At 38.4% G+C, this 27,362-nt stretch overlaps 1 protein-coding gene across 1 annotated transcript in view; it reads right to left on the reverse strand.

Annotated features, from left to right (window-relative positions):
* Nucleotides 1-27,362, reverse strand: part of LOC113885039 (A disintegrin and metallopeptidase domain 3-like) — a 113,615-nt gene that overhangs the window by 10,172 nt on the left and 76,081 nt on the right. The window contains exons 12-19 of the mRNA XM_027530153.1: nucleotides 25,585-25,771; nucleotides 20,904-21,002; nucleotides 17,397-17,592; nucleotides 16,818-16,908; nucleotides 16,338-16,518; nucleotides 8,391-8,477; nucleotides 6,146-6,269; nucleotides 2,949-3,111 (exon numbers count right to left, since the gene is read on the reverse strand). Coding sequence (XP_027385954.1) covers nucleotides 2,949-3,111; nucleotides 6,146-6,269; nucleotides 8,391-8,477; nucleotides 16,338-16,518; nucleotides 16,818-16,908; nucleotides 17,397-17,592; nucleotides 20,904-21,002; nucleotides 25,585-25,771 — 1,128 coding nt within the window. The remainder of the gene's footprint in view (nucleotides 1-2,948; nucleotides 3,112-6,145; nucleotides 6,270-8,390; nucleotides 8,478-16,337; nucleotides 16,519-16,817; nucleotides 16,909-17,396; nucleotides 17,593-20,903; nucleotides 21,003-25,584; nucleotides 25,772-27,362) is intronic.

The following is a 27,362-nucleotide window of genomic DNA, read 5'->3' on the forward strand; positions in this document are numbered from 1 at the left end:
TAACTTACTTGGTAAGCAGAGGTGCTGATAGAAATTTTATATCATTTTATCTCTGATAAACATATGAGAAACAAAAATGATTTACTTTACAATGAAGAAACGAGACCCAATCTTTACACTTACTTCTGCATTCTCATCTTCCTAAATATTTACTAAGCAAATTGTGAACAATATTTGTGCTACAGTAAAGAAAAAGCTGTATGAATGTGAAATAAGGTCAGACAGAGAAAGACAATGTATGATCCCATTTATATGTAGATCGAAAAAACCAAAACAAACAAACAAAAACCTCATAGATACAGAGAACAAATTGGTGGTTGCCATAGGTAATGCGTTGGACTGGTGATGAGAAAAACGGGTAAGTAAGTTCAAAAGGTACAACTTCTATACAAAAAAATAAATGTCATGGGGATGTAATGGACAGCATGCTGACTATAGTCAACAATAACTAACGGCATATATGAAACTTTCTAAAAGAGTAGATCTTAAAAGACCTCATCAGGAGGAAAACAAAAAATTTGCAACTATGTAACAAATGTTAACTAGACTATGATCATTTTACATTATATACAAAGTATGATACACATGAAACTAATATATAAGGTGATTATACCTCATTTTAAAAAAAGAAGTAATTAAATTCCATTCTAAAAAAATGAAAAACTGAGCAAGTACCTTAACTCTAATTTCAGAAACACAGGAGCAATATTAATTTCGTGTAACATAGGCCATGTCCTTCATATGTGCTTTCCCTCGCTCTTTGTGATCTTACATTTTCTCACCTTCCCCATATTCTATACTGCCCCATCTCTACTCATCATCATTCAGTTTAGTTCAGCTGCTCAGTCATGTCCGAATCTTTGCAACCCCATGGACTATAGCACGCCAGGCTTCCCTGTCCATCACCAATTCCAATTCACATCACTGGCCCCATATATTCTATGCTGACCCATCTCTGTTTATTGTCTCTGGCCCCATATTCTGTGCTGCCCCGTCTCTATTCATCATTCAGTTCAGTCCAGCCACTCAGTTGTGTCAGAATCTTTGTGACCCCATGAACTGCAGCACGCCAGTCCTCCCTGTCCATCATCAATTCCCAGGGTTTACTCAAACTCATGTCCATTGAGTTGGTGATGCCATCCAACCATCCCATCCCCTGTTGTCCCCTTCTCCTCCTGCCCCCAGTCTTTCCCAGCATCAAGGTCTTTTCAAATGAGTTAGCTCTTCACATTAAGTGGCCAGGGTATTGGAGTTTCAGCTTCAACATCAGTCCTTCCAATGAACACCCAGGACTGATCTCCTTTAGGATGGACTGATTGGATCTCCTTGCAGTCCAAGGAACTCTCAAGAGCCTTCTCCGACACCACAGTTCAAAAGCATCAATTCTTTGGTGCTCAGCTTTTGTTATAGTCCAACTCTCATATCCATACATGACTACTGGAAAAATCATGGCCTTGACTAGATGGACCTTTGTTGACAAAGTAATGTCTCTGCTTTTCAATATGCTGTCTAGCTTGGTCATACATAACGTTCCTTCCAAGAAGTAAGCGTCTTTTAATTTCATGGCTGCAATCACCATCTGCAGTGATTTTGGAGTGCCTCTGCCCCTGCCCCCCCAAAATAAAGTCAGCCACTGTTTCCCCATCTATTTCCCATGAAGTGATGGGACCAGATGCCATGATCTTCATTTTCTGAATGTTGAGCTTTAAGCCAACTTTTTCACTCTCCTCTTTCACTCTTATCAAGAGGCTCTTTAGTTCTTTCTCACTTTCTGCCATAAGGATGGTGTCCTCTGCATAACTGAGGTTTTGGATATTTCTCCCGGCAATCTTGATTCCAGCTTGTGTTTCCTCCAGCCCAGCATTTCTCATGATGTACTCTGCATATAAGTTAAATAAGGAGGGTGACAATATACAACCTTGATGTACTCCTATTCCTATTAGGAATCAGTCTGTTGTTCCATGTCCAGTTCTAACTGTTGCTTCCTGACTTGCATACAGGTTTCTCAAGAGGTAGGTCAGGTGGTCTTGGTATTCCCATCTCTTTCAGAATTTTCCACAGTTTATTGTGATCCATACAGTCAAAGGCTTTGGCATAGTCAGTAAAGCAGAAATAGATGTTTTTCTGGAACTCTTTTACCTTCCAGTATATTCTGGCTTCTTGGCACCACCAAATGTCAAGACAAGGAAAATGGGGTTGTTTAGGAAGTATACAGAACCGTCTAAAGCAATTATAGCCAACATGACTTTCTACTAGAAAGATACTGAGAATTAACTGAGTAAATTCAGTTGTTCCTGGGCCTATATGGGCATGAAGGATACCCACGTGCCTAAAGTTATAAAAAAAAAATCTGGTATATTTGTAAACATTTGGTAGAATTATAAGCATTATCAGTGACTTATAAGCCACCATTTGGTGGCTCAAATGGTAAAGAATCTGCCTGCAGTGCAGGAGTGAAAGTGAAAGTCGCTCAGTCATGTCCGACTCTTTGAGAGAGTTCATGGAATTTTCCAGGCCAGAGTACTAGCGTGGGTAGCCTTTCCCTTCTCCAGGGAGTCTTCCCAACCCAGGGATCAAATCCAGGTCTCCAGCATTGCAGGCAGATTCTTTACAAGCTGAGTCACAAGGGAAGCCCTTGGTGCTGGAGATGCCTGTTCAATTCGCTGGGTTGGGAAGATCCCCTGGAGGACGGCATGGCAAATCACTCCAGTATTCCTGCCAGGAGAATCCCCATGGAAAGAGGAGCCTGGCGGGCTACAGTCAATGGATTCACAAAGAATCTGACACGACTGAGAGACTAAGAACACACACACACACACACACACACACACAAACACAAGCATTAAGCCAATCCATACGAGTCCCTATTTATAATATTCTGAATAACATTTGAATTTTCTCATAAAGCCTTTCAAATATTAAATATAAAAAGCAATGTGTTTACTTACCCCCCACTTATTGTTCCCTCTTTGTTCCAAAATATCTTCATTTTATTCCATTTAAGAGCAATGATAGCAGTTAAAATGAAGAAAGGTAAGAGTACGTAGAAACTGATCATCAGGTTATTTTTTTGAGAGGCACGACGTCGTTTTATCAAGTATGCAGTTTTAGCTGAAGACATAACAATATCTTTTAACTTTTAAAAAATGATACATTTCAGTAATTTGAATTATAAAAATTTGGAATTCAAATAATATAATCATAGAATAAATAAATTCAAACTTAAAAGAGCTTTCCAAACTTCTGTGACTATACCCCAAAATATTTCTTTTAAATATATATAATTTAATCTTTATATGTATATTTAATGTTTATGTGTTACATTCTAATGTATTTCATTCTATCATACTATCATATTCCTATCATACTGCACTGCTACTTAGAATATATTAGGTTGATATTACCTAACAGATCTAACAGATTCCTCTATTTAAAAAAAGGAGCAAAAAAAAAAAAAAAGCTCCCTGGGAGAAAGGAATGGCTACCCACTCCAATATTCTTGCCTGGGAAATCTCATGGACACAGGAGCCTGGCAGGCTCTATGGGGTTGCAAAAAGTCAGACACGACTTAGCAACTAACACTAACACTCTCGCTCTCAGTGTGGATTTTTTAGTTCCAAGTCACCCTTTGGGGAATGGCCTCATTTTACACTGCTTTGTGTAAAAATAAAGACTAGTATTTAAGACCAAAAAAAAAAGAATTGTTTTAAAAATTATTTAGTGAAAATTACAGATAGAACTGAGGCTAATTAAAAAGAAACAGTAATAGTAGGTGAGGTTAAATTTACATAACAAATGATATAAAGTGATATTGTTTTAATTTTGATTGCATTAATTTAAAAAGTTGATATTCCTCTTGGTGTTACAAAGATATTGGATAAAACTAGAAAAGTAAATCTATTGGTCCAAATAATCAAAAGGAATAAACCAGAAAATTAAAATTAAAAAAATATAAATCAAGCAATCAGAATTACCACCAAACCAATTATGATGATATTGTGTATATTCGTGGACATACTCAATTGTCTAAATCTTTGTGACCCCATGGACTGTAGCCTGCCAGGTTCTTTTGTCCATTGAATTTTTCAGGCAAGAATACTGGAGTGGGTTGCCATTCCCTTCTCAGTGGATCTTCCCCTCTCATGGATTGAACCCAGATCTCTTGCATCTCCTGCATTGGCAGGTAGATTCTTTGCCTATGCACTACCTCATGATATTAAGTGTAAACAAATTTAATGCCCTCTCAAGATGACAAGAGAATCTGTGCCACTGAAACACAGGTACAGTCCAATTATATGTTGATTCAAAGTAATTTACCAAGCTGCTGTATATCACAGAGAGCTCAGCTCGGGCCTCTGTGATGACCTACAGGGGTGGAGATGAGAGGGAAGCTCAAGAGGGAAGGGATATATGTATACTTATAGCTGACTCATATTGTTGTACAGCAGAAACTAACACAACATTGGAAAGCAATTATACTCCAATTAAAAAATAAATTAAAAAGCATCTGGTTTTCAAAAACTTTTGTATATGAATCCAAATTTTATTTTCCCATATGTAGCAAGACATTTTAAATACCTTGCAACATTAAAACAAACAAACAAACAAAAAACAACTTTTAACGTATATGCAGAGTACATCATGCAAAATGCTGGGCTGGATGAATCACAAGTTGGAATCAAGAATCTCTTTCGCTGGGAGAAATATCAACAAGCTCACCTATGCAGATGATACCACTCCAACAGCAGAAAGTGAAGAGGAACTAAAGAGCCTCTTGATGAGAGTGAAAGAGGAGAGTGAAAAAACTGGCTTAAAGCATAACACTCAGAAAACAAAGATCATGGCATCTGGTCCTATCACTTCATGCCAAACAGAAGGGGAAAAAGTGGTAGCAGTGTCAGATTTTCTTTCTTTGGGCTCCAAAATCACTGGGGATGGTAAAGGCAGCCATGAAATTAAAAGGTACTTGATCCTTGAAAGGAAAGTTATGACACACCTAGACAGGGTATTAAAAAGCAGAGACAGCAGGGAGAGGGTGGGATGATTTGGGAGAATGGCATTGAAACATGTATAATATCATATATGAAGCGAGTTGCCAGTCCAGGTTCGATGCATGATACTGAATGCTTGGGGCTGGTGCACTGGGACGACCCAGAGGGATGGTATGGGGAGGGAAGAAGGAGGAGGGTTCAGGATGGGGAACACGTGTATACCTGTGGCAGATTCATGTTGATATGTGGCAAAACCAATACAATATTGTAAAGTTAAAAAATTTTTTAAAAAAGCTAAAAAAAAAAATAAAAAGCAGAGACATCAATTTGCTGACAAAGGTACATCTAGTCAAGACAATTGTTTTTCCAGTTGTCATGTACGGATATGAGAGTTGGACCATAAAGATGGCTGAGTGCTGAAGAATTGATGCTTTCGAGTTGTGGTGCTGGAGGAGACTCTTGAGAGTCCCTTGTACAGCAAGGAGATCAAACCAGTCAATCCTAAAGGAAATCAACCCTGAATATTCACTGGAAGGACTGATGCTGAAGTTTCAATACTTTGGCCACCTGATGTGAAGAGCCTACTCAAGCTGGGAAACATTGAAGGCAAAAGGAGAAGGGGGAGACAAAAGATGAGATGGTTGGATGTCTGACTCAAGCTGGGAAAGATTGAAGGCAAAAGGAGAAGGGGGAGACAAAAGATGAGATGGTTGGATTACTGACTCAGTGGACATGAATGTGAGCAAACTCTAGGAGATAGTGAAGGACAGGGAAGCCTGGCAGTGATGCAGTTCATGGGATCGCCTAAGAGTCAAATGTGACTTAGTGACTGAACAGCAACAAATCTAGAAAACTGCTGTATAAATCAAAAAATTTGGGAAACCATGGTTAAAATTAAGATGACACATTAAAATGTTCATGGCTAGATTTGAATTAAAAAAGCACATACAAAATTTTGATTGACAACATAATCTATAGCTGTGCTATTTATAATAGCACTACAAAGTGACAGTTTACATTTAATTAGGTAAAATAAAGTGAAAATGTTAGTTCCTTAATTGCATTCTCCATATGTCCAGTGCTTAATAGCCACATAGACAGTGGGGCTTTAAGGATACAGAAGGCTCTGTTGGAGCAGTGATTTAATTACTAACATTCATCAATTTCTAAATTCCAAAATCCATCATCGATACTTCCTCCTGGTGATAAGGCTATTTCCTCACAATCTGGGGGCACATATCCAACATCACAGTGACAATGTAAGCGAGTATTGCAAATCTGGAATGAAACCAAAAAAAGAAGACCATTTTATATGTCATATAAAATTTAAGTGGATTAGTATTGATTGTGAGCCAAAGCAAATGATTAAAGTAATGCAATTTGGTATGTTACAGGCTGTTTTTACTTTAATGTGGAAAATAAGTATAAAGATAAAATGCAATGCAAGAAATGTCCATTCAATGCTTTTTAAATGTTGCAGAGGGTTTCTCTAATTTATCTCTTCAATAAAAGTAGACAACATTCTTGATACACCTGAAAATATAGAACTGTCTCTTTTAAAAAGGCATAGAAATTATAAAGCTAAAAATTATAGCAGGAGTTGAAATTTATTATGAATTGTGCCAGATATTTATAAAACTGTTGTAAGAGTCAACTTTTATGAAACACGGGGAGAAAACTAAAGGGTGGAGCTTACTTATTCAGGTACAGTAAGAAAAATTGATTTTGCTAGAAAATAGGAAGGCTAGGCGGCTTCCCTGGTAGCTCAGCTGGTAAAGAATCCACCTGCAATGCAGGAGATCCTGGTTCAATTTTTGGGTTGGGAGGATCCCCTGGAGAAGGGATAGGCTACCCACTCCAATATTCTTGGGCTTCCCTGGTAGCTGAGACAGTAAAGAATTCAGCCTGCAACACGGCAGACCTGGGTTCAATCCCTGGGTTGGGAAGATGCCCTGGAGGAGGGCATGGCAACTCACTCCAGTATTTTTGCCTGGATAAGCCCCAAGGACAGAGGAGCCTGGCAGGCTATGATCCATGGGGTCGCAAAGAGTCGGACATGATGGCGACTAAGCGCAGCACAGCACAGGAAGGCTAGAATATATTTATAAATATGATTTTATGGATAAATCAAAAGATGGGTCAGAAGCAGATAAGGAATCTAGGGATAAATTCAGGCAAAATTAAATTGAAATTAAACAGGATGTGTAAATAGGAAGTAAATTTTGATACAAGACACACAGGTCAATTTTTCCAGGGTTACTATAGAAAATATGAAGCATCAAGATAATGGGAGATACTAACTATCAATAACCTCAGATATGCAGATGACACACCTTTATGGCAGAAAGTGAAGAGGAACTAAAAAGCCTCTTGATGAAAGTGAAAGAGGAGAGTAAAAAGTTGGCTTAAAACTCAACATTCAGAAAACGAAGATCATGGCATCTGGTCCCATCATTTCATGGGAAATAGATGGGGAAACAGTGTCAGACTTTATTTTTTGGGGCTCCAAAATCACTGCAGTTGGTGACTGCAGCCATGAAATTAAAAGACGCTTACTCCTTGGAAGAAAAGTTATGACCAACCTAGATAGCATATTGAAAAGCAGAGACATTACTTTGCCAACAAAGGTTCGTCTAGTCAAGGCTATGGTTTTTCCAGTGGTCATGTATGGATGTGAGAGTTGGACTGTCAAGAAAGCTGAGTGCCGAAGGATTGATGCTTTTGAACTGTGGTGTTGGAGAAGACTCTTGAGAGTCCCTTGGACTGCAAGGAGATCCAACCAGTCCATTCTGAAGGCGATCGCCCTGGGATTTCTTTGGAAGGACTGATGCTAAAGCTGAAACTCCAGTACTTTGGCCACCTCATGCAAAGAGTTGACTCATTGGAAAAGACTCTGATGCCGGGAGGGATTGGGGGCAGGAGGAGAAGGGGATGACAGAGGATGAGATGGTTGGATGGCATCACTGACTCGATGGGCATGAGTTTGAGTGAACTCCAGGAGTTGGTGATGGACAGGGAGGCCTGGCGTGCTGCGATGCATGGGGTCACAAAGAGTCGGACATGACTGAGTGACTGATCTGAACTGAACTGATATACATGTAACACTAAATATATCTATTTCCAAAAGTATGCAGTCTCTATCCAACATTGTAATAGCTTATGTTTCATATTGCAATTTTGTACAAAGTTTAAAAGTTTTTAGCTCATGAAGTGTGCAGTTATCTGATAGAATACCTAGAACATGCACACATGTATAAATAATGAAATTTGGTTTCTACATTTAACTGAAATTCTCCAAAGAAATTTCCACATCCATTAATCTGAAGCTTATTATTATCTTGTGGGATGTTATGATATGTATTTTAAAACTATACATAAAATAGAGTAACAATTACATACCCCATGTCCTTTGCATTTGGTAAGTGGGTCACAATCCTGATACTGTGTATATTGATGGATTGCCCTGCAAGCTCCATTGTCACAAAACTAAAATGATGAAACAACCAACAACTTTAAAGTCAGGAATTCATTGACTGTACTTATTATAAGAAATTAGATACACAATATGATATATACTTAGGATGAACTTGAATTTCATAACATCTACTCATTCTAATAAAAAACTTGAAGTCAAACATCAAGTTTTCACAATAAGAGATTGCTTCCATTGAAGGAGGAGGCTTGTGAGTTTACTAATAGCCAATGAAAATTATTAAAGTATTGTAATTTGGTATGTTACAGGAGGTTTTTTATTTTAATGTGGAAAAGGATTTTAAAAATAAAATACAAGAAATGTCCATTCAGTGCTTCTCAAGTGCCATAGAGATTTTCTCTAGTTTGTCTCCTCAATAAAAGTAGACAACATTCTTGATACACCTGAAAACATAGAACTTTTCTATGTCTTTTCTACAAGGCATAGATATTATGAAGCTAAAAATTATAGCTGGTATAAAAACAAAACAAGCCAAATTTTAATGAGCATTTGAAATGGGCCTTTGCACTTTCTATGCATTTTTATATATATGCTCACATAGACCTTGAGAGAGAGATATTTTTATCCACATTTTATATTTGATGAGAATTAAATGTACACTTTTTAGGGCATGTCACCACTGACTGACAGAACCAGTATTCAGTGCAAGAACTACTTTAATCATAGAGCCCACTGATCAATGCTCAATACCAGTGCTTCAACCAGTCATTTTTACATTCTTCTAACTTTAATAACAGTATCTCTTGTCTTTTACAAAAGCAATGTTCTCCTTCATACCTCAGTTTATCTATCTTTGAATTTGAAATAGAAATTATACCTAAGTCATAGGTTATAAGGATGAAATAATTTATTACACATAAAGGAACAAAAATAGTTTGGGACATAGCAAATGCTCACTAAATACAAATTTGTGTTTTAGTTATTTATTTAACCTGATTTTGATGTAGACTGCATGTTAATATTCCTCTATCAAAATTTTAATTTAATTTGAATACTCTGGGGGACATGTTCTAAGATTGTCTGCCCACTTTTCTCAAGTTATCTGAGAATATCCAACAGATGATGAAGTCTAGAAACATTCGTTATTTTCTATCACTATTGACAAGTAAATATATGGACAAAGGTCCGTCTAGTCAAAGCTATGGCTTTTCCAGTAGTCATGTAGGATGTGTTCAGTTCAGTCACTCAGTCCTGTGCGTGTGTGTGTCCAGGTACATATATACTGGGATATGTGTGTGTACACATGTATATATATACTGGGGTGTGTGTGTGTGCACATGTACATGCATACTGGGATATGTGTGTCTACACATGTGTATATATACACTGGGGTATGTGTGTGTGCCCATGTACATATATACTGGGGTGTGTGTGTGTGTGTGTGTGTGCACAGGTACATATATACTGGGACATGTGTGTGTACACATGTATATATACTGGGGTGTGTGTGTGTGTGTGTGCACAGGTACATATATACTGGGATGTGTGTGTGTGCACATGTACATGCATACTGGGATATGTGTGTCTACACATGTGTATATATACACTGGGGGATGTGTGTGTGCACATGTACATATATACTGGGGTACGTGTGTGTGTGTGTGTACAGGTACATATATACTCAGATATGTGTGTGTGTGCACATGAACATGCATACTGGGATATGTGTGTGTACACATGTATATACACACTGGGGTACATGTGTGTGCACATGTACATATATATTGTGGTACACATAGATGTGCATATATATATATATACATATATATGCTGCTAAGTCGCTTCAGTTGTGTCCGACTCTGTGTGACCCCATAGATGGCAGCCCACTAGGCTCTTCCATCCCTGGGATTCTCCAGGCAAGAACACTGGAGTGGGTTGCCATTTCCTTCTCCAATGCGTGAAAGTGAAGTCGCTCAGTCGTGCCTGACTCTTAGCGACCCCATGGACTGCAGCTTACCAGGCTCCTCTGTCCATGGATTTTCCAGGAAAGAGTACTGGAATGGGGTGCCATCACCTCCTCTGATATATAAGTACATATACACACACACATAGTGGGGGTATACCCACTATGATACCTGATACCTATGACTCTGATACCAACCAAGTGTCCAAGAATTCAATTCAACTCATTCTGACATTATCTATCTGCAGTTAGAATCAAATTCCACAAGTTAAAAGGCTCAGTCCGACAAGACTCTTCCCCTTTCAGACACCAGATTCATGTCTTTATCCTTCTGACCAACTGGCTATATATTAGAAGAAAAGCGCAGGTGGCTGCGACCGGCGCACTGAATCGCAGCCGAGAAGAGCTACCCCACATCCGAGGTCAGGGGCAGAAGCCTGGAGGACCCCATGCCGGAAGGGCAGTGGCCAGGAGGAGTTACCCCACGTCCGAGGTCAGGGGCAGTGGGTGAAAGTGCCAGGCTGCGATGGCTCAGGAACGACCGGGAGGAGCTACCCCACGTCTGAGGTCAGGAGCCGCGGCCAGGAGGAGCTACCCCGCGTCCGAGGTCAGGGGCGGTGGCCAGGAGGAGCTACCCCACACCTGAGGCCAGGGGCCGCGGCTGGGAGGACAAACCTCACGTCCATGGAGTGGTGGCTGCGCGGGCGCAGGAGGGCCTAGAGGAGCTATCCCACGTTGAAGGTCAGGGAGGGCGGTGGTGAGGAGATACCCCTCCTTCAAGGTAAGGAGCAATGACTGCACTTTGCTGGAGCAGCCATGAAGAGATACCCCATGCCCAAGGTAAGAGAAACCCAGGTAAGACAGTAGGTGTTGCAAGGGGGCATCAGAGGGCAGACACACTGAAACCATACTCACATAAACCTAGTCAATCTAATCACACGAGGACCACAGCCTTATCTAATTCAATGAAACCAAGCCATGCCCGTGGGGCACCCAAGACGGGCGGGTCATGGTGGAGAGGTCTGACAGAATGTGGTCCACTGGAGAAGGGAATGGCAAACCACTTCAGTATTCTTGCCTTGAGAACCCCATGAACAGTATGGAAAGGCAAAATGATAGGATACTGAAAGAGGAATTCCCCAGGTCAGTAGGTGCCCAATATGCTACTGGAGGTCAGTGGAGAAATAACTCCAGAAAGAATGAAGGGATGGAGCCAAAGCAAAAACAATACCCAGCTGTGGATGTGACTGGTGATAGAAGCAAGGTCCGATGCTGTATAGAGCAATATTGCATAGGAACCTGGAATGTCAGGTCCATGAATCAAGGCAAATTGGAAGTGGTCAAACAAGAGATGGCAAGAGTGAATGTCGAAATTCTAGGAATCAGTGAACTAAAATGGACTGGAATAGGTAAATTTAACTCAGATGACCATTATATCTACTACTGTGGGCAGGAATCCCTCAGAAGAAATGGAGTAGCCATCATGGTCAACAAAAGAGTCCGAAATGCAGTACTTAGATGCAATCTCAAAAATGACAGAATGATCTCTGTTCATTTCCAAGGCGAACCATTCAATATCACAGTAATCCAAGTCTATGCCCCAACCAGTAACGCTGAAGAAGCAGAAGTTGAACGGTTCTATGAAGACCTACAAGACCTTTTAGAACTAACACCCAAAAAAGATGTCCTTTTCATTATAGGGGACTGGAATGCAAAAGTAGGAAGTCAAGAAACACCTGGAGTAACAGGCAAATTTGGCCTTGGAATATGGAATGAAGCATGGCAAAGACTGATAGAGTTTTGCCAAGAAAATGCACTGGTCATAACAAACACCCTCTTCCAACAACACAAGAGAAGACTCTAGACATGGACATTACCAGATGCTCAACACCGAAATCAGATTGATTATATTCTTTGCAGCCAAAGATGGAGAAGCTCTATACAGTCAACAAAAACAAGACCAGGAGCTGACTGTGCCTCAGATCATGTACTCCTTATTACTAAATTCAGACTTAAATTGAAGAAAGTAAGGAAAACCACTAGACCATTCAGGTATGACCTAAATCAAATCCCTTATGATTATACAGTGGAAGTGAGAAAGAGATTTAAGGGCCTAGATCAGATAGAGTGCCTGATGAACTATGGACAGAAGTTTGTGACATTGTATAGGAGACAGAGACCATCCCCATGGAAAAGAAATGCAAAAAAGCAAAATGGCTGTCTGGGGAGGCCTTAAAAATAGCTGTGAAAAGAAGAGAAGCAAAAAGCAAAGGAGAAAAGGAAAGATATAAGCATCTGAATGCAGAGTTCCAAAGAATAGCAAGGAGAGAGAAGAAAGCCTTCCTCAGCGATCAACACAAAGAGATAGAGGAAAACAACAGAATGGGAAAGACTAGAGATCTCTTCAAGAAAATTAGAGATACCAAGGGAACATTTCACGCAAAGATGGGCTCGATAAAGCACAGAAATGGTATGGACCTAACAGAAGCAGAAGATATAAGAAGAGGTGGCAAGAATACACAGAAAAACTGTACAAAAAAGATTTTCACGACCCAGATAATCACGATGGTGTGATCACTGACCTAGAGCCAGACATCCTGGAATGTGAAGTCAAGTGGGCCTTAGAAAGCATCACTACGAACAAAGCTAGTGGAGGTGATGGAATGCCAGTTGAGCTATTTCAAATCCTGAAGGATGATGCTGTGAAAGTGCTGCACTCAGTATGCCAGCAAATTTGGAAAACTCAGCAGTGGCCACAGGACTGGAAAAGGTCAGTTTTCATTCCAATCCCAAAGAAAGGCAATGCCAAAGAATCCTCAAACTACCGCACAGTTGCACTCATCTCACATGCTAGTAGAGTAATGGTCAGAATTCTCCAAGCCAGGGTTCAGCAATACGTGAACTGTGAACTTCCTGATGTTCAAGCTGGTTTTAGAAAAGGCAGAGGAACCAGAGATCAAATTGCCAACATGCTCTGGATCATCGAAAAAGCAAGAGAGTTCCAGCAAAACATCTATTTCTGCTTTATTGACTATGCCAAAGCCTTTGACTGTGTGTATCACAATAAACTGTGGGAAATTCTGAAAGAGATGGGAATACCAGACCACCTGACCTGCCTCTTGAGAAATCTGTATGCAGGTCAGGAAGCAACAGTTAGAACTGTACATGGAACAACAGACTGGTTCCAAATAGGAAAGGGAGTACGTCAAGGCTGTATATTGTCACTCTGCTTATTTAACTTATGTGCAGAGTACATCATGAGAAACGCTGGACTGGAAGAAACACAAGCTGGAATCAAGATTGCCGGGAGAAATATCAATAACCTCAGATATGCAGATGACACCATCCTTGTGGCAGAAAGTGAAGAGGAACTAAAAGGTCTCTTGATGAAAGTGAAAGTGGAGAGTGAAAAAGTTGGCTTAAAGCTCAACGTTCAGAAAATGAAGATCATGGCATCTGGTCCCATCACTTCATGGGAAATAGATGGGGAAACAGTGGAAACAGTGTCAGACTTTATTTTTTTGGGCTCCAAAATCACTGCAGATGGTGACTATAGCCATGAAATTAAAAGATGCTTACTCCTTGGAAGGAAAGTTATGTCCAACCTAGATACCATATTCAAAAGCAGAGACATTACTTTGCCAACAAAGGTCCATCTAGTCAAGGCTATGGTTTTTCCTGTGGTCATGTATGGATGTAAGAGTTGGACTGTGAAGAAGGCTGAGCACTGAAGAATTGATGCTTTTGAACTGTGGTGTTGGAGAAGACTCTTGAGAGTCCCTTGGACTCAAGGAGATCCAACCAGTCCATTCTAAAGGAGATCAGCCCTGGGATTTCTTTGGAAGGAATAATGCTAAAGCTGAAACTCCAGTACTTTGGCTCCCTCATGCGAAGAGTTGACTCATTGGAAATGACTCTGATGCCGGGAGGGATTGGGGGCAGGAGGAGAAGGGGACGACAGAGGATGAGATGGCTGGATGGCATCACTGACTCGATGGACGTGAGTCTGAGTGAACTCCGGGAGTTGGTGATGGACATGGAGGCCTGGCGTGCTGTGATTCATGGGGTCGCAAAGAGTTGGACACGACCGAGCAACTGAACTGAACTGTACTGAACTGATGGCTCCCTCTATGGTTTGATAATTTGCTAATTTGGCTCACAAAACTCAGGGAAAGACTTCACTTATGTTTACTAATTTATGGGAAAGAATATAATTCAGGAACATCCAAATGGAAGAGATGCACAGGTCAAGTTATGTTGTTGGGCAAGAGGAAGTGTCATTGTCTCCATGTCCTCTCCAGGCACATCCTCATTACAACACATTGCGTTCACCAACTTACAAACTATCTTGAGTCTAATCATTCAAAAATTTTTACAGAGTCCAGTTTCCAGCCATATCATTCCCTTTATTGATGCTGTGAGTGGAGCTTAAAGCTCCACCCCATTAGTCAATTCATCTTTCTGGTGACCAGCATACTCTGAAGCATCAAGAGGCACCACCCTGTTACCTCATTAGCATAAATTCAGATTTCTTTGGATGAATCTCATTATGAATACCACCAAATATTCCTGTCAGGAAATTCTAAGGTTTAGGAGCTCAGGGCCAGAAATCAAGGGAAAAGCCCAAATTAATTTTCTTGTGTGTGTTAAACCACATTATACTATTATACCATTACATTACTTTTTTTGTATTTAATGAATAATTAAATTAGTTAATAATTTTACATATTTACTCTGCCATATTTATGGTAAACGTGATTGCATTGTGTTTTAAATGATGCTTAGAGGGATGACATATTACTTCATAATGCAGTCAGCATCAGTATGTTTCTTTGTGATTGAAAGTGAAAGTTGCTCACTCTTGTCCAACTCTTTGCCAGCTTCATGGACTGTAGCCTGCCAGAGTCCTCTGTCCCTGGAATTATTCAGGCAAGAATACTGCAGTGGAGAGCTGTTCCCTTCTACAGGGGATCTTTCCAGCCCAGGGGTCAACTGTAGCCTTCTAGACTCGTCTGTCCATGGAATTCTTCAGGCAAGAATACTGGAATGGGTAGCCTATCCCTTTTCTAGGGGATCTTCCCAACCCAGGAATCGAACTGGGGTCTTCTGCATTGTAGGCGGATTCTTTACAAGCTGAGCTACCAGGGAAGCCATTATATTTATGTGAGACTATCTTTTGCCATTCTGAGATAAGGTTACTATTCACTTCCAATTTCCTCTATTCACTTTTTTAAAATACTGTATTTTAATGTAATTATTTTAATTAAAATGTGAAATAATTGTTTCCGTTTTTACTTTCATATACTAGCTTTTACTGGCACTGTTTTAAAAAATTATTTATGTTTATCAAAGTACTTAAGAAAAATACATAAAATTTAAACTCTGTTTTATTATTGTATCTTGTAGAAGGTCCAATTTTAAACAAGTATGTTTTTGAAGAAAGAACTATGAGAGTAGGCTAATGAGAAAATATTTTAGTTTCATTTCCATTTAATTCTAGTCAAATACTGCAATTTGACTAATTCTAGTCAAATACTGCAATGCTAAATGTTGGCTTTTTTTTTTTTGTTTTCCTTGTTTTTCTCATTATTCAGTTTGTTCTGACCCATTTTTTTCATGTATTATTTGATACTTTTTGTTCTTTGATTACACAAACTGTCACAGACCAGATCCTTGCCTACTCGACAAGTTTATATTCTCAAATGTGACAAAACAAATTCAACTAACTATAGCAAAATTCACAATAAAAAGATAGTGAAGTAAAGGTTCCTTTAGCCAATAGAAAGTGACCTTTTAATTTTACAATGATATAGTAACCAAAATTTATACCATTAATTACAAATTAAAAAATTTTAAGCTCTTTCTCTCTCTCTCTCCCTCTTTCACACACACACACACACACACAGACATCCATACACCATGTATAGAATCAAGTAAAAATTTTATTTACCTTATTTTCATCACACATGCTTCCATTAGCTGCAACAGTAGGGTCTGGATATCTACGGGTTCTTAGATTTGCTGACATACATATGTGGCCTCCAAGGTAGGTATATTGAACATCAATGTCATTCCTTGATACTATAGCTGAATGTGTCCAGTGGCAAACTAACTTTCCACAAAGATGTTGGCTATCAATAAAGGGAAAAAAAAAAAACAAAACACAAAACTCTTAATGCCCACAGGTCTCTTAGAGACACAAGAGATTAGATAAAAAAACAGTACCAAATATGAGGATAATTCAAAGTGTTACTGAGATCATAACACCAAAGCTATTCAGAACGTACACCAACTAATAAAGTGCAACATATAAATTAATCTATATAAACCAGGTTAATCTTTCATTTGCATTAAGTGAGTCTTGGCAGTATACAAACACACAGACACTCACACAGGCATTTGAAAAATGTATAAATTTCTAAGTACATACTGAAAAAAACAAGTTCTTCCTAGACAGTTTCCAAAATCATCGTCTTGATAATTCACTTCTTCTGTACACTGATAACTAGATTCTTTAGCATCTAAAAACATAAACACATTTCCAATTACTCATCTTTAAAAAATTAAAAACTAAAACTGTGGTAAATTAATACTGAAATATCTAAACAATAATGCCTCGTCAATGTCATCTCTTACAAATTTCAGTATTGTCTATTGGCTACACAAGAAAAAGAAACACTTACTGAAAACTACCCACTTAAGAACAGGAGAGCTGGTATGTTAGAGCAGAAATAATTGAGAAATCCTACAGTCTTCTGCACTCTCTCATCTTCAATTCTAAATTCCACTCACTTTCTCCCAACCACCTCAAATTTGACTAATATCCTATTCATTTTCTCCTGTTCTTATTGGGTCTGTTTTACCTCTTGACGTAGTTCAAAGTTACAATGATTTCAATTTTATGTTCGAATTTGGATTTAACAAACAGTCCTTTTTATTTTGGTGTTTTACTGACTTTAGAAAAAAGATAGCTTAAAAATAAAGCTCAGAGGAAAAGATAAATTATTACATTTTCCAAACAAAGTGATGCACTGCTTTGTTCTATCTTGGCATATTCCTCTAAAGCAATAGGAAGATTTATTATTGCACGTTTGTAAGTCGGCAGCTCTCATATCAGGTACACAAAATTCAGATATCCCATTGCAAAATTCTGGAAAATCACATGGATCAGTGCTTCTCCTACACTCTGTTCCTCTATCAAGTATCTGTGAGAAAAGGAAAAACACATATTTGCTTTGAAGTAGTATGCTGCTGCTGCTGCTAAGTCGCTTCAGTCGTGTCCGACTCTGTGCGACCCCAGAGATGGTAGCCCACCAGGCTCCCGTCCCTGGGATTCTCCAGGCAAGAACACTGGAGTGGGTTGCCATTTCCTTCTCCAATGCATGAAAGTGAAAAGTGAGAGTGAAGTCGCTCAGTCATGTCCGACTCTTAGCAACCCCATGGACTGCAGCCCACCAGGCTCCTCTGTCCATGGGATTTTCCAGGCAAGAGTACTGGAGTGGGGTGCCATTGCCTTCTCCCTGAAGTAGTATAACAAATGTAAAAAAATTAAATAACAGCATTGAATTTGTAGCTATCATTTTCATTACCGTTATGTTTGTAAGTATTTAAACTATAAATCTGCTTAAAAGTTCTGGTGAAATAGTTTGGAAAGAACCCAAATGCCCCCTAATATGTAAACAAACTGTGGTATGGACAATGGAATGTGTTCAGCCACATAAAGGAATGGAGTACTGATGTATGGTACAAGGTGACTGAAACTCGGAAACACTGTATTTAGTGAAGAAACCAGACACAAGGTTTCCCACTGTATGGTTCTAGTACTATGAAATGTCCAGAGTAGGGAAATCCTTAGAGACCGAATGCAGTGCTGGTTGCCAGGAACTGAGGGGAAGGGAGAGAGGAGAGCAGGTGCATCATGGGTTGGGGTCTCCTGTTTGGGTGAGGAAGCGACTGTGGAACCAGGTCAAGGCGGTGGCTGCACAACACTGTGAATGCGCTGAATGCTACTCAGCACACTAAATGCACTTTAAAATGGCTAACTTTTCACTGTGTGACTTGAACTTCAATCTAAAAATGGCCCTAGTGAATGTTCTCTTAGTTACAATGCTTTGGTTATCCTGAGTATTCACTTCAAGATAAACAGAAAATATCTGAGATAACACTATGCATATCTGTTTTTCAACTTTTGATTCCTGGGGACTAATCCATTGCACTCCCGAAATATTTTAGCTAACTCAGATGCTGGTCTTTCCAGGTTTCTAAAATGTTTCTTAGTGGACACCCTTGTCCTTTTTGCCCTTCAAGTAATTTCCTTTCAGGACTAACTCCACTTCTACTATGAAACTGCTTCTGATTCAGGATGACAATCAGAACACTTCTCCCTAGACACAGTGGTGGGAAATTTAACTTAGAATGTAATGGTAGGTCAGGGCTTCTGCTGCTGCCAGGGCTGGACATAGGTGTTCTTGGGAAAGAGGGGATCCCTCTGCTCTTCTGAAATACCACATAGTATAGACTAGAAAAGCCAGGATCTGCACTGAGCTATCAGTACTGCACACAGGAAAAGCTTGTCTGAGAACTGCCAAGGAAAAGCAAGGATATCCAACTGACGTATAGCACAAGAATCTTGTTGCTCCTGTTTGAAACAGATTCACTTGAGCATGATGCTGAACTCATGTCGTATGTAAGCTTCCTGAGTGCTTGTTTCTTATTCTTTGCTCGTCTGTTCATCATCAAGATACAACTGACCCATGATAATTGCTGGTGTGCAGTACCAGACACAGCTTCTTAAAACTTCAGAGAGGAAAGTCTGGGTACTGGCTAAAACATGTTAGTCCCTGTTATGTGTCGGATAATAGCACGTTAAAGTATTGGTATTCCATATCTTTGCACTTGGACTTGTGTCCATCTAAACTGAAAATTTATAAGGAAAAAAAAAAAACAAAACGCTGGATCAAAGCATTACATTTCAGACCATGTCAGTGGAAAGTAGGATGGAAAGTAGACAGATAAAAAAATAAAAAGCCTTTTAAGGTTATGGTCAGTAATGAGAGGCACCTGCAACCCTTGAAAAGACAGCAAAAGCTAGATTTTATGCTATAATATGTAAGAAATTTAATGGGAACTAACATAGGACATTGAAGCATGCCTCAAGATTGAGGAGGAAAGTCCTGGGCAGATGGTGGTGGTGGGTATATTCCCAGAACTAGAATTGAGTCACAGGTGCCTTCAAGTGTGAAAAATGAAAAGGCTGTCCAGGGCTACCTTCTACAGACCAATAAATGCAGTCCTGGATGTTAAAAACAAAAGGTGATAGCTGGAGTTACAGGTTTTAGTTGGAACTTCTTTACAGATTTCACTGCTGTTACCCTGAATCTCTCCCTAGAAACTTATACAATGAATTTTCACTGGACCAAATGCAGGAATTATCTCTGTTGCAAAGAATTATCCTTTAGATGTAGGTTGAGGGCAATGGTGGGTGTGTACTAAGTCACTTCAATCATCTCCAACCCTTTGTAACCCTGTGGATTGCAGGGGCCAGGCTCCTCTGTCCATGGGATTCTCCTGGCAGGCAGGCTCTTTAGCACCACCTGGGGAGTCCAGATGGAAATGGACTGTTTAGAAAATTCAACTGTTCAGTCTCACTGATTTGGACACAAAGACAAAGATGAGAGTTCTGGGGAAGGAAAGAACAACAGTTTACTGCTAAGAAGTGGAAACCCTAGCCTGGCCTCTACATTAATGTGCCTTGAAACAAATGAACACTGGCTTTAAGAACTAGCCCACTGAGTGAAAAAGAGCATGCAGAGAACAGGGTCAAACGGTGTGGGGAGAGATTGTCATTGGCAGTGGAAAAACAGACCTGACGACAAAACCTCTAATCAATCAGCATTCACGTGTGTCATAGCCTCCTAATTTGACACACAAAAAGGTGAGCTGCTAAAATGAAGCCCTCCCTAGAATAGAGATCTTACCCAGTCTCCTATCAGAGGTGGCTATGAAGGAAAATTGACGGGAAAACTGCCCAAGGGAAGTCAAGGATTCAGTGAGTGATTGACAAAGTTAATCTTCAGTATTAGATATGCTACATATTGCTGACTATTCCCTATGAATTCCTTTTTTTCTGCTACTTCCAAAGTGAGGGGTTACTAGTATAATTGTCTGTTTATTCAAATATTGTATCTCAAGTGTGTGTGGGGTGGCTTACTCATAATTTTGTCATAAGTAGATTGTGAGGAGCTACATTCAATTATGACCAAGAGGAACTCACAACACCCAAATTACCTGAAGTTGTTTTCTGAGTAGGGATTGAAGCAATAAGGTTAGAGGTAGGGCTAAATAGTTGATTGGAAAAGATCTAAAGACCTCTCAATTCTGAAATCAACTGTGTATGAATCAAGAACATACAGTAATATATTTGAAAGATGAGTAAAAATTATGTGAAAAAAAGCTAAAAAGCCCACAAAAGCAAGAATTTCATGGAGGAAAATAAGGCAATATTCTGAAAACTTACCATACAAGTTTTTTTTCCACAACATGGTCCAGAACCACAGTCTGCATTTCCAATCAGTACACAGTTTAAAGGATTACAGCATTTAGTATGCTCACAATTCTGAAAGCAAAGGCAATCAAGTTAAATAATTTTGAACTAAATCATTTTACTTATTGTCATAATATCTTAAGACATGTCTCTACATCACAGTATAATTTTTATATCTGTATCTATTTTTAGCACCTCTTCACCTAGACAATGTATTTTGATATAGAAAAAAGTGGTAATGAAATCATTCATGATTCTATGCTGAAGATTTGACTGTTAAAAATGTAATGCAAAACCAATACAATATTGTAAAGTAATTAACCTCCAATTAAAATAAATAAATTTATATTTAAAAAGTGTAATGCAATTTATTTCAATCTTTTTGTGTTCATAAACATATGGACAATAAATTTTGAGATTTTTTTTTTCATTTGTGTGTGTGTGTGTATGTGTGCGTTACTTGCTCAGTCGTGTCTAGCTCTTTGTGACTCCATGGGCTGTAGCCTTGCGAGGTTCCTCTGTTCATGGAATTCTCCAGGCCAGAATACTGGAATGGGTAGCCGTCCCTTCTCCAAGGGATCTTCTTAATCCAGGATCAAAACTGGGTCTCCCACATTGCAGGTAGATTCTTTACCGTCTGAGCCACTAGGAAACTACTTATCTGTCTTATCAATTCTCCTCAAGATGTTCTGTGACTATATAAGTGTTTTTGGATGTGACAAAATAGAGGTTTCCAAATAACAACAGCATATTGTGGTTGTGTCATTTCAAAGAAATTTTTTTCACTTTTTAGCTCTTGTATATTAAAGATTGATTCTAAAAGTTATTAGTTCAAAGAATTAAAAAGTGTTAAGAGCTCTTGGAAGGAAAGTTATGACCAACCTAGATAGCATATTCAAAAGCAGAGACATTACTTTGCCAACAAAGGTTCGTCTAGTCAAGGCTATGGTTTTTCCTGTGGTCATGTATGGATGTGAGAGTTGGACTGTGAAGAAGGCTGAGCGCCGAAGAATTGATGCTTTTGAACTGTAGTGTTGGAGAAGACTCTTGCGAGTCCCTTGGACTGCAAGGAGATCCAACCAGTCCATTCTGAAGGAGATCAGCCCTGGGATTTCTTTGGAAGGAATGATGCTAAAGCTGAAAGTCCAGTACTTTGGCCACCTCATGTGAAGAGTGGACTCATTGGAAAAGACCCTGATTCTGGGAGGGATTGGGGGCAAGAGGAGAAGGGGACGACAGAGGATGAGATGGCTGGATGGCATCACTGACTCGATGGACATGAGTCTGAGTGAACTCTGGGAGTTGGTGATGGACCGGGAGGCCTGGTGTGCTGCGATTCATGGGGTCGCAAAGAGTCGGACACGACTGAGCGACTGATCTGATCTGATCTGATCTGAAGAGCTCTTTCATAATACACATTTATTTCCTTCTTTTTATAGAGTTTAGTTAGTGTAAGAGTGATATAAGACTGATAAGTAATATATTTTTAATTTTATTTTTAATATAAACTTATTTTAATTGGAGGTTAAACCAATACAATATTGATAAGTAATATTTTAAAATGAATAAAGTGAATAGGCACAAATAACTAAGTGTTTATATCTGTTTCAATTTCACATATCTTCACAATTTAGTTTATTTCATATGTTTATGCATCCTTTTTGTTGAGATATTCTATTTATTTCCTTTATTTCTAAGCACTTTTGTATTAATAATATTAGCCCCTAGCCACTTATATATTTTATATTGTTTTGCAATTTGTCATGACAACTTATTTCTATTTTGGCAGGTTTTAAAAATATTTTTATTACTGTGATATTGTGAAATCTGAAAATTGCCACTTTTCTTTTGTGATTTGTTCCAAGAGCTTCTGTATAAAATTTTCTTCCACATTAAGCCCAGTAAATATGTGAAGGTGTAAAATGTTTCTGTTATATATATAAATATATATCTACATATATGTATTTTTATTTTACATTAAGTATTTTGAGTAGTATGTTGTAAATGTAACTATAAGTGGAATATATCTGTTCTGCTAAAATTCTTATAGAATAGTAATTTATTAGATATTTTATTATACCTGGATACTTGTCCTTTATAAAATGAAACATAATGCAGTTACACTAATGGCATATTACTAAAGTATATCCCAAATTCTATTCTTATTTAACACTTGTAATATCTATAAGAATCAGATAATAATCATTTTTTCTTTTTCATGTTTCATTATTAATAAAATTGTGTTATGCTTCACAATATAAACATGGCAATGAAAAACAGCAAGTGAATTTAGCGAAGATGGAATATTAAACCCTCACTAAATATTAATAGTGTGGAAAATAAAACAAAAATTAGTGACGTGATAGCCTAATATCGAAAATCTAGAATCAAAGAGAGAGGCTACAGTAGACAGTGTATTTTGACAGCACTCAATGTATAATGGAAATCTAGACTAAAGACCTAGATTTGCCAACATCCACTGGATCATAGGAAAAGCAAGAACTCCAGAAAAACATCTACTTCTGCTTCATTGACTACGCTAAAGCCTTTGACTGTGTGGATCACAACAAACTGTGGAAAATTCTGAAAGAGATGGTAATACTAGACTACATGACCTGCCTCCTGAGAAATCTGTATGCAGCTCAAGAGGCAACACTTAGAACCAGCCATGGAACAACAGACTGGTTCAAAATTGGGAAAGGAGTACGTTAAGGCTGTATACTGTCACCCTGCTTATTTAACTTATATGCAGAGTACATCATGAGAAACGCTGGGCTGGATGAAGCACAAGCTGGAATCAAGATTGCCGGGAGAAATATCAATAACCTCAAATATGCAGATAACACCACCCTTATGGCAGAAAGCAAAGAAGAACTAAAGAGCCTCTTGATGAAAGTGAAAGAGGAGAGTGAGAAAGTTGGCTTAAAGCTCAACATTCAGAAAATTAAGATCATGGTATCTTGTCCCATTACTTGATGACAAATAGATGGGGAAACAATGGAAACAGTGAAAGACTACTGTTTTGGGCTCCAAAATCATTGCAGATGGTGACAGCAGCCATGAAATTAAAAGACTCTTGCTCCTTGGAAGAAAAGCTCTGATCAACCTAGGCAGCATATTAAAAAGCAGAGACATTACTTTGCTGATAAAGGCCTGTGTAGTTAAAACTATGGTTTTTCTGGTAGTCATATATGGATGTAAGAGTTGGATTATAAAGAAAGCTGAGTGCAGAAGAATTGGTGCTTTTGAACTGTGGTGTTGGAGAAGACTCTTGAGAGTCCCTTGGACTGCAAAGAGATACAACCTGTCCATCCTAAAGAAAATCAGTCTTGAATACTCATTGGAAGGACTGATGCTGAAGCTGAAACTGCAATACTTTGGCTACTTGATGCGAAGAAATGACTCATTGGAAAAGACCCTGATGCTGGGAAAGATTGAAGTCCGGAAGAGAAGGGGACAACAGAGGATGAAATGGTTGGATGGCATCACTGACTCGATAGGCATGAGTCTCAGCAAACTCCGGGAGTTGATGATGGACAGGGAAGCCTGGCATGCTGCAGTCCATGGGGTCTCAAAGGGTCGGACACAACTGAGTGACTGAACTGACTGAGGTGGTTTATATGCTCAAGAATATTCATAAAAAGCAACTCCAAAATAAGAGATGAGAGTTGACCAAAAATAATAACATGACACTGGAATGTAACAGATGTGGTGGTGCATTTATTATAATCCATGAACCTATCAGTTCAGTTCAGTTGCTCAGTCGTGTCCGACTCTTTGCAACCCCATGGACTGCAGTGTGCCAGGCTTCCCTGTCCTTCACCATCTCCCAGAGCTTGCTCAAACTCATATCCCGTGAGTTGGTGTTGCCATCCAACCATCTTATCCTCTGTTGTCCCCCTCTCCTCCTGCCTTCAATCTTTCCCAGCATCAGGGTATTGTGAGTCAATTTGTTTGCATCAGTTGGCCAAAGTATTGGAACTTCAGCTTTAGCATCAGTCTTTCCAATGACTATTCAGAGTTGATTTTCTTTCGAATTGACTGGTTTGATCTCCTTGCAGTTCAAAGGACTCTCAAGAGTCTTCTCCAACTTTATAATTCAAGAGTATAAATTCTTTGGTATTCAGCCTTTATGGTCCAACTCTCACATCCATACATGACTACTGGAAAACCCACAGCTTTGACTACATGGTTCTTTGTGGGCAAAGTGATGTCTCTGTTCTTTAATTCAATTTTGTGAAACCAAGCTAAAATAAATGAAGTTCCCCCAATGCAAGGACTGAAATTAGAAGATGAAGATGTGAACAACAGCATACATTTAATAACTCAGTGATTTAAATCAGTCACTTTAAAGGAATTCATGGATAATTTAGGTGATAATTATACTACTGTTGGAATTGATGTTTATGATACAGAAAGATGGGTAATATTTACACAGTAAGGAAAATCTTCATTCAACCCTGGGCTGCATTTACCCTATTCTTAAATTGTTCAACTTCAAATTCTGGATGAGTCAAGTTATCACATGCCCCCCATCTTAGATGTTTGACTATATGGAACAATTGTTTTTTCAAGTTTTCCCCCTTTATGTCACATCTACATTTGTGAGATTACGTGACAAACACAAAAACAAATATCAGTCTTTTCCACTAACCTCCATGGAACCACAGTCACATTGTTCAGGTGGCTCCAGAACTCCATTGCCGCAAATGGATTGTCTTCCTTGGGGAACCACTTTTGGAACTGTTCGATTCTGAAGACATTCAAATTTAGGCTGTGAAGTTGTATGTTTAAATTCATCTATGCTGCAACTGCTAAAAAACTTTATGCCATGGGAACGTCTAAAATTAAATTGTATTTCTTAGTTAAAAGGAATGAAATCACTATCAAAGTAACACTCTTCAATAACATGCTGTGAATTATTTACTTCTTCATTAGAGATAGCCAAGAAATGGAGAGTGCTTTATTTTTAATTCAATTAGTAATAAAAGAATAAGCTCATTTCTATTCTAATTCAGTATAACAGATATCTAATAAGTAGAGGATGTTAATGAGATTGCATAATTGAGGACATGTTAAACAAAACAGTGCTTGTTGACAAAAAGGCTCTATTTAAGTACAACTTACTGTTTATTACTTTGCTTATTATTTACAACACTGTCAAGATTATAATCATTATAGTAAGAACTAATTATTATTAAGAAAATGATACATACTAGGGATAATATAGAAAACTGAAAGAATAAACACAATGTTTGATTGAATTAATTAAAAGTCAGAATTATTTTTATTTTGGTAACAAAATTAAAACAGCTCAGCATGAAGTATATAGAATACATAAACCCTAGATTCTCTCTAGTTTGATATTTCTATATTTCTAGTACACTGTTTAATGGGTTTTTGTTTAAATTAGTAACAAACTCATACTTAGAGAAATGACATGAGAAACAAATTTTGTTTCCTAAACAAGTTGAATAATAATAATTTTAATGTATAACTCATATAGAGAACTGAATTCTCTTAAAACAGACCTTCAATAACAGGAAACAAAGATATGTTGTTAACATCTAATTCTTTTATCAGGTTCAAATTTCCCCTTCATCACGGTACTGGCACTCTACATTAAAAAGATCCACTTCAGAACCAACCACTGCCTTTAGTACTCCTATTGCCTTAGTTTAGTTGACTACACTTTTTTGTGGCATTTCTGACATTCAAAAGTTTTATAGTCTCAGGCTGATTATTTGGGAAAATGTGCCTCAGTTTAGGTTTGTGAAATGTTTCCCAGTACTTAGACTGAGGTTATGTATGTTGTTAAATGCATCACAGAAGTGTTGCTGAGTCTGTCTGCTCCATTGCATCCTAACAGCACACGATTCCAACTTGTTACGTTTTTTGCAAAAAGTCATTTTGATTAGGTGATTAAAGTCTATACTCTAACATCTCTTTCTCTCCTTATCTCTTAATAATTATTTGTGGAGAAGTTTTATGTATATATATCCTTCCTAGTTATATTTTCAATATATTCACTATGTATATATATCTTTTATAACCTTATTTTAATATACCCATCAATATATTTATTCACTTCAAAATAATATTTTCATGTATTTATATGAATATGGACTCAAATTTTCCTAGTACACTAAAAGGTGTTTTAATCATTAATTAACATTACATATGACTTTCAGATTGTCCTAGATTTCCTGTTGGAAGACTCCTTCAAACTGTTTTGTGTCCATGAGGCACATATCCAAATTCTTTGAACATCTTCTTATATTCTGACACAAATGCTCATGGCTTATTTGTATCTTGTCTATCTTAGTCCTGGAATCAGGCACATGATGTCTCCAACTTTGTTCTTTCTCAAGGTTATCATGGCTATTCAGGGTCCATTCAAATTTTAGGATTGAATCACTGCAGATGGTGATT

Source organism: Bos indicus x Bos taurus, chromosome 27, assembly GCF_003369695.1.
Source record: "Bos indicus x Bos taurus breed Angus x Brahman F1 hybrid chromosome 27, Bos_hybrid_MaternalHap_v2.0, whole genome shotgun sequence".
NCBI classification, from domain to species: Eukaryota; Metazoa; Chordata; class Mammalia; order Artiodactyla; family Bovidae; genus Bos; species Bos indicus x Bos taurus.